This window comes from Psammomys obesus, unplaced genomic scaffold (genome assembly GCF_907164565.1).
Source record: "Psammomys obesus unplaced genomic scaffold, mPsaObe1.curated_primary_1811, whole genome shotgun sequence".
Classification (NCBI taxonomy): Eukaryota; Metazoa; Chordata; class Mammalia; order Rodentia; family Muridae; genus Psammomys; species Psammomys obesus.
Window position 1 is genome coordinate 1,229,550 of NW_026596356.1, and position 7,718 is coordinate 1,237,267.

General features: G+C 39.0%; 1 protein-coding gene across 1 annotated transcript; it reads left to right on the forward strand.

Moving 5' to 3' along the window:
• The first annotated feature begins 1,307 nt into the window (after window positions 1-1,307).
• On the forward strand, window positions 1,308-2,270 carry LOC129669274 (olfactory receptor 10A5). The gene has a single exon (XM_055597437.1). It carries the CDS (start codon window positions 1,311-1,313, stop codon window positions 2,268-2,270), a length of 960 nt encoding a protein of 319 aa, XP_055453412.1. The 5' UTR covers window positions 1,308-1,310.
• The last annotated feature ends 5,448 nt before the right edge of the window (window positions 2,271-7,718 follow it).

A 7,718-nucleotide genomic window follows, 5' to 3' on the forward strand; every position in this document is an offset into this window, starting at 1 on the left:
GAGACAAGCCTTCTTTCTAGTACTAGCTAGCCTGGGACTCACATGAATTCCCTATTGGCCTGTAACTCATGGCCATCACTTGCTTCAGCCTCCCAAATGCTGGGATTACAGACATGATCAACTACACATAGAAATTAAATTTCTGTCTGCTTATAATGTTTTCTTTTTTATTTTTTTCATATGTGATTCCCTCAAAATGCCTAATGCAGTCATTTTCCAACATTATCTCAGCATTCTTTCTTAGAATTCAATATTGTAGACTGCAAAAATTATACTAAGAGAAGAGCTTGTTGGTAATTAGCAAATTTAGAACCATCTAATACATCTAGTTTTCAGCTAGGTCACAGTAACATGCGGATCATGGTGATTTTAAGAATATCTGTCCCCTTTATCTTTTGCACTCTCCTTTTTGAAATTTTCTTCAGAAATTTTAATAATCCTCTACAGCATCGAGGAATGAGTCTTTGGATATAGTAGAGTAATTATGTAAAATATAATTTACTCAGAATAAGAATGGATTTGCCCTTCAACAGATGTGTTTTGGATTAAGAAGATGCTACACGGTAGGGGTGGCATTAGACGCCTTTACTCCCAGGACTAACAAGGTGGAGGCAGAGGCAGGAGAATTGTGGGGTAAAGGCCAGTCAAGGCTATACAATGAAGCCCTATGTCAAAAAAAAAAAAGAAAGAAAAAAAAAGAAAGAAAGAAAGAAAGAAAAGAAAAAGAAAAAGAAAAAGTTGTTGTTTCCTTGAATTTCTATCATTACTCTGGCATCAATGTGATCACACACAGAAAATAAAAATTTCAGGCAGAGAGGGCACATAAACTCTTTTCAATGGATGCTAGCCATCATTCAACTCTCAAAGTTCAGACTCATGAAAATCAGAAAAAAAAATCATTAGTTAGCCTATCTACTATTACAATTCTATCTCCAGAGATTTGATAAACTCTTATTTTTGTGCTTTTTTTTAAATTATGAACATTGGAATATTTCTCAAATAACTGGGTGTGTTCAGGACCATCACATCTCCAAAATGTACTCTTCAATGTCCCTTCTACAGGCTCAGAGATCTGCCTATGCCTGCCCTTTCTAGATGTTAATGTACAAATTGGAAAAAAAAAAAAAAACAACAACTTCAGAAGCTCACTCAGGCATGTCTCAGATTAAGCACTAAGAATTTTTCCTCTTCCAAAGGATCATGGCTTTGATTCTTTCCCTTAAACTAATCAGTAATCTGGAGGGGAAAATCTAGAATCTGATTTCGTGCTTTAGAAACTGTTTTCATGAGCACACTGGAAATTTATGCTCATGCCCATGGCTGCAGGAAACTGGACAAGGGTAACTGAGTTTATCCTCACAAGCTTCTCTTCCCTGCCTTCTGAAATACAGGCCTTACTCTTCCTGGCATTTCTAGTCATCTATCTGGTTACTTTCCTGGGAAACAGCCTCATCATTCTGGTGACTTTGGCTGACCCCATACTGCAAACTCCAATGTACTTCTTCCTCAGAAACTTGTCCTTCATGGAGCTTGGCTTCAACTTGGCCATTGTGCCCAAAATGTTGGGGACCCTGATTGCCCAGGACACAAGCATCTCCTTCTTTGGCTGTGCTACTCAGATGTACTTCTTCTTCTTCTTTGGAGTGGCCGAATGCTTCCTCCTGGCCACCATGGCATATGACCGCTATGTAGCCATCTGCAGTCCTTTGCATTACCCCGTCATCATGAACCAAGAAGTGCGTGCCAAACTGGCTGCTGCCTCCTGGTTTCCAGGATTCCCTGTAGCCTCTGTGCAGACCACATGGCTCTTCAGTTTTCCATTCTGTGCCACCAACAAGATCAACCACTTCTTCTGTGACAGTCCACCTGTGCTGAGGCTGGTCTGTGCAGACACAGCACGGTTTGAGGTCTATGCCATTGTTGGGACTATTCTGGTCGTCATGATCCCCTGCCTGCTGATCCTATGTTCCTACACTCGCATTGCTGCTTCCATCCTCAAGATCCCATCAGCTAAAGGAAAGCGCAAAGCCTTCTCCACCTGCTCCTCACATCTCCTCGTTGTCTCTCTTTTCTATGTGTCTTTAAGCCTCACTTACTTTAGGCCTAAATCAAATAATTCCCCTGAAAGCAAGAAATTGTTATCCTTGTCCTACACGGTTGTGACTCCTCTGTTGAACCCCATCATCTATAGCCTGAGAAATAATGAGGTAAAGAATGCTCTCAGTAGGACCTTCCACAAAGTCCTGGCCCTCAGAAACTTTATCCTATAGATAAAGGTAATTCTATAGATTAAAATGTAAGATTAATATTTATTGAAGGGAGAACATATATTTGTGACATAATCACCACTTATTGATCTGTGATGAATTCCTGTTGACCATATGGCTTTTGTAAATCTCAATAGAATGAGGGGAAAAAAAACCCAAAAACATAGTTTAGACCTATTATTGCCATCTATACAGAATTTCTTTTTTTAAGATATTTTTTATTTTTATTAATTATAGTTTATTTTGAATCCCAACTGTAGCTCCCTCTCTTTTGCCTGCCAATTGTAAATTCACAAAAGTGCATCCTCATTTTTCTCATTTAGTTTCTATTCATAGTCATAAAGTTAACTCTGAAGTCACCTAGACTTTGAAGCAAATAAGGACAAAAGTAACCCAAAGAACCAAAGTGAGGTGAACTGTAAATACTGAGTATTGAGAGGAGGTAGGGATCTCCTGAGTTTAAAAGGGATGGTCTGGTGGTTAAAATGCCCACACCTCAGAAGTATTAGTACTGTGCATATTGACCTTCTTTGCAGGCTTGCATTCCTGTACTCCAAGCACTCCATGCTTCTACGATGCCCATGCTTTTTGCCGTCCCAGTGAACACATACTTGCCTTCTAACCACTCCATCTTGGCAAGGCAGATGAAATTTGGAACTATTTGTGTTTGATCCAGCATTTGCCATCAACAAAATACCAGAGACTATATGCTTCAGGATGAAGTTCTCATCTTCAAATTTCTCTCCATGTGTGGACTTGCTCATGGTGCTATCATGGTGTGTGAAGTCACCACACTGACACATGACTCTTGGAACAATTACGTGAAAAGCAAAACCTTTGTAACCAAGTCCTTCCTTTGCAGTGCTCAGAGTATGAACATTTTCTCCTGGAATTTTGTTTGCAAACATCTCAAAGGAGATGCAGCCCAGGGGCTCAACATCAACCACAGTTTCAAAGCTGAGAGCAACTGGCTACAGCAGACAACAACATCTTCAAAGCCTTTATGTTCCTTTACTTACTGATTCTGTTGGCATTTCAACAGTTCAGTGACAAGGGTTTCAAGATTATTTTACCCCTGTGTAACACACCTTGAACACTGTAAAATGGCTAGTAATTTTAACACGGGTTCATATGCAGAAAAAGAAGGGAAAAAAAACTAATCCTGAACCATGGTCATTTCTCTGTTTGTGTAATTCTGACTCTCCGATTATCAAAAATGTAAAAGTCAGAGCCACCATGTGGTTGCTGCAAATTTAACTCAGGACCTCTGGAAGAACATCCAGTGCTCTTAACCTCTGAGCCATCTCTCCAGCCACAGAGAGATGTTGTGCATGATAGAACCCATTCATTGGCACTTCAGGTGGCCATTGGGAATATCAGATGTAGTGGTGAATGTCTATAGTCCTAGAACTTGGGAGCTGGACACAAGGGAACCAGGTGTTCAAGACAAACATTGTCATATACCTTGGAGGTTGGGACCAGTCTTATTTACAGGAAATCCCGTAAAGTAAACCATAGCATTGAGTCAGAAAACTTGTGCAATGGTGGGCCTCATTCTAACTTTCACAACAATAAAACTTGCATGTCATTCATGCTTTTCTTTTCAGTATCTCAGCAACAACTGAATTGTGTCTGAATAGAATGTTATACTTTTAATCTTCATTATTAAATTTCATGTCCTTTGTTCTTCAACAGAATTGGGGGGGTTCTTCTCATGCTTAGGTTACTATGTGGACAAAGATATATGTGGGGTCCATGTTCATACATAAGTGAAGCTTAATAAATATAGATGAACTAAGCAAATGGAAAAGAAATGTAAAAGTCCTGATTCCTCCCCTAGCATCAGTCTCCTGCATGCCATGGTTCACTATTCATGCCCTTGAGACAATGAACTAGGATGCAGCACAGAGCAGTAGCTCCATAACCCTCAGGAACACGCCTACCCTACATAACCCCACTGGCCATTTCCTTCCTACTGAGTTCTTCCCAGAAAGAACATCCTGAGAGTCTGTGAACACCCTGACTCACATGTTGGTCCTTACACTTTGTTGAAGTTGTATCATAAGTGTCAGTTATGGTGTTACTTTCATCAAATAGTAGCTGCTATCAACAGCTCTTTAATACTAGGATTCTTTTTATGACATCATGGCCCTTTAACATATACATGTGTCAGCTTTTATTTAATAAATTACTGTTACAAATCATGTTATCAAGATCACCTTTTTGCATATGTCCTTTAACATTCATAATGGTCTCTCTGACAGATGTAAATCTAGAAATTGAATTTCTGAGGCAAAAGATAAATACAAGTATAATGATGCATAATGGAAAATTCAAACCCTTTAAACTTCCACCAAAATTTTTAAGTATGCTTGTGTCCTTGAGACCACATCAATAATATTTATTATGGAAAAATGAATATTAATTAATTTTTATGGAAAATTAAGTCAATGAATTTTTAATTTAAATAAAATAAAGCTAGAAGAATGAAGAAAAATAGGTGAGTATGAGAGCAAAAAGGCAATCATTTCATTTGAATTTCTGAATAACTTGAATTTCAGATAATTAACATAGGTCAGTATCTTGTTATTACATTTTTTTCCTTGAATGTCTGTCACCATTATTTTGCCAAATTCATCCAATCTGTCAAGGACCTGCTATGATTTCTTGCACAATGTATATTACTCTTGTGTGCTTACATGCTACATATATCAATAATTTCAATTTTATAAGTAGTTGTGGGTATTTTTTTTACAAATTTATCTTCTCTTGAAGTACCTATAGCTCTTTGAAAATTAAAACTTCACAGATGTTTCTGTTTAGGTATATCAAAAAAGCCTTACATTCCACATAACTACACTAAAAGACACTAGGAGGATATGCATAGAGTTAGAGTCAGATAAAGGCATAGAACTTTAAATCCAGAGTACTGCCATAAATAACGGTTGGTACTTGGATACACAACACAGACCAACTGCACAGGCAGATGAGCATTGCTACCATAGATGTTAACACGCACAACAACAAGTGGAATGAAACTTCCAGTGATATTTCACTAGAACATTGGGTGTTGAGGCAGATGGATGTGATGGTGTAAAGAAACTTCCTGCAGCTGATCATGGAAGACCATGCCATATGCCAGAAACCAAATCAAAGCAATCAAGGGTTGGACCATAGCTATGGATGGGGTCTTTGGTATAGGCACTATTTTAAAGGTTTGTAAATAGAATATCCATGAAGAGTCATAATGTAGGAGTGAGGTGAAAATTACCTCAGTGTTAAATATATCATTTCTTCCTTTGTATTCTCCTTGCCCAAGAAAACATTGATTTCATTAAAACTGTGTTGTGTTTTGTGTTGGGGGAGGTGCATTCACCTGTGCATGCAGGTGGATGCATTTTCAGGTGAGAAGAGGTCACTGAGTATCTTCCTCTACCGCTGTCTGCCTTGTTTCTTTGAGACAGGATCTCTCATTGAAGCAGAAGCACCATTTGGATTGGCTGGCTGGCTAGCAATCGCCTGGGATCTGCCTGACTTTGGTACCCAGTACTGAAGTTAGAGCACAGGGCATGTGTAAAAAGCCATGTTACTTTTTACTAGTGTGTGTGGGATTTGAGCTCAGATTCTTATATTTGAGCAGTGAATGAGCCACCTTTCCTGTCCCTGATTTTTGTAGTATGCAAGTTGATAAATGAATGGGGTAGTCCAGCTTCTTAAGATATTGCTGATTTGAAATGATATGAGAATGAATTAATTCAAAATAATTTTTGAAGTAGAATTTGTGGAAGTGATGGTAGATGGCATGTAAGTAATTGTGGTAGTCAAAAGATGAAGGATGATTCTGGAGATAGGTCAATTCCTGCAGCAGAACTTCCATATCCTGAGGGGATGGAGAAGACACATGTGCAATGTAACAGGAGTGGCTCTTGAGTGTTTCCCTCTTGCATCTTCTTCTACCTCCAAACCAATGGGAATTCAGCTTGCTGCGGGACCCAGAGATGATCACCACACATCACTTTGTCTCATAATCAGTTCTGGAGTCAGAAAGTCAAGACTAATTCATTACTGAAGGAATAATTGAGTACATCCAGAACAGTAGAGAGGAGTCAAAGTAAAGCAAAGCTTCTATTTCATATGAAATCCTGGCATCAGCCTGATCCTGCAAGGAACAACGAAGCATAAGCAAACCTTTGTGATTACCATGGATCACGTCATAGAAAATGGGTCTTTGTACTTACTTTCCATCTAGAAAGTAAAGAAGAGAGATAGAAAGCATTCTTTCAGACACCTCAGGCTCAGAGAGGTTTCTAAGGATCCAAGGACTTTTTTCTAAAGGTACCAGAAAATCTGAAAGTAAAGCTTGTAACTACTTTAGGGGTATGGTTCATTTCTATATCATACATGTGTTTGTTGCCTTGATTTTTAGTTAAAGCTTCTCTTCTGGAATGTGAAGAAGGAGTCACAGTCTGTAAAATTGGCACAGAGAGTAAATTAAGAGCTGGAGGATGTGGTGGAATGCTGCAAAATGCCACCTTTCGGACATGGCATGGTTATTGCACGAATGATCTCATAGCAGATGATTACCTGGACAAAACCTGTAGAAGATCAAGACCGCAAAGTTCCAGCATGGGCAGGGAAGTCCCACTCCAGTCCTTACTCCTTAATGAATGACAGCCGCTGGGAGAAGGGGCAACTATTCTGGTTTTGAAGAGGCTTCCACTGGTAGGTTTTCTGTGCTCTGTTAGACGGTCACACTCATCCACATATAGGCAGCACTGACTGGCTTATTAAAAAAACAAAGCAAAATGTTAATTTTCAAAGGAAGCATGCTGTAGGGCACACAGGGAGAAGTGGACATGAGAAATGGAGGAGTAGATATGACCATAGTTCATTATAGGCATGTGTAGACGTCTCCAGAGCAGAGGAAGATTGACCCAAGAGATTTAAAGAAACCTCCATCATCTATGGCTTGAGGAAAGAAAGGAAGAAAGGAAGAAAAAAAGAAAGGAAGAAAGGAAGAAAGGAAGAAAGGAAGAAAGGAAGAAAGGAAGAAAGAAAGAAAGAAAGAAAGAAAGAAAGAAAGAAAGAAAGAAAGAAAGAAAGAAAGAAAAGCAATGAGACTTTAAATCCAGAACAGCTGGGTGAGGTGACTCCTCCAAGTTCAACGCCTACCCACCAACATGAGTTCTCCCTGATAAATTTAAACTAAGTATAAATGTCAAACTCATCTTCCAACTGAAGGCATTTCTCAACATCGATAATACAACCTAACACATAAGAAGTGTTTTCCTTATATGATCAGTTCTTTTTATGATGAGTTTATTTCCACAATGGATTCAGACCACATAAACCCTTCCATGGAAGAGTGGGACTGCTGTCTCCTCCTCCCTCCCTTAGATCCAGTGATCTTTGTGGTGGATCTTTGTGGTGGATCTTTGTGGTGGATCTTTG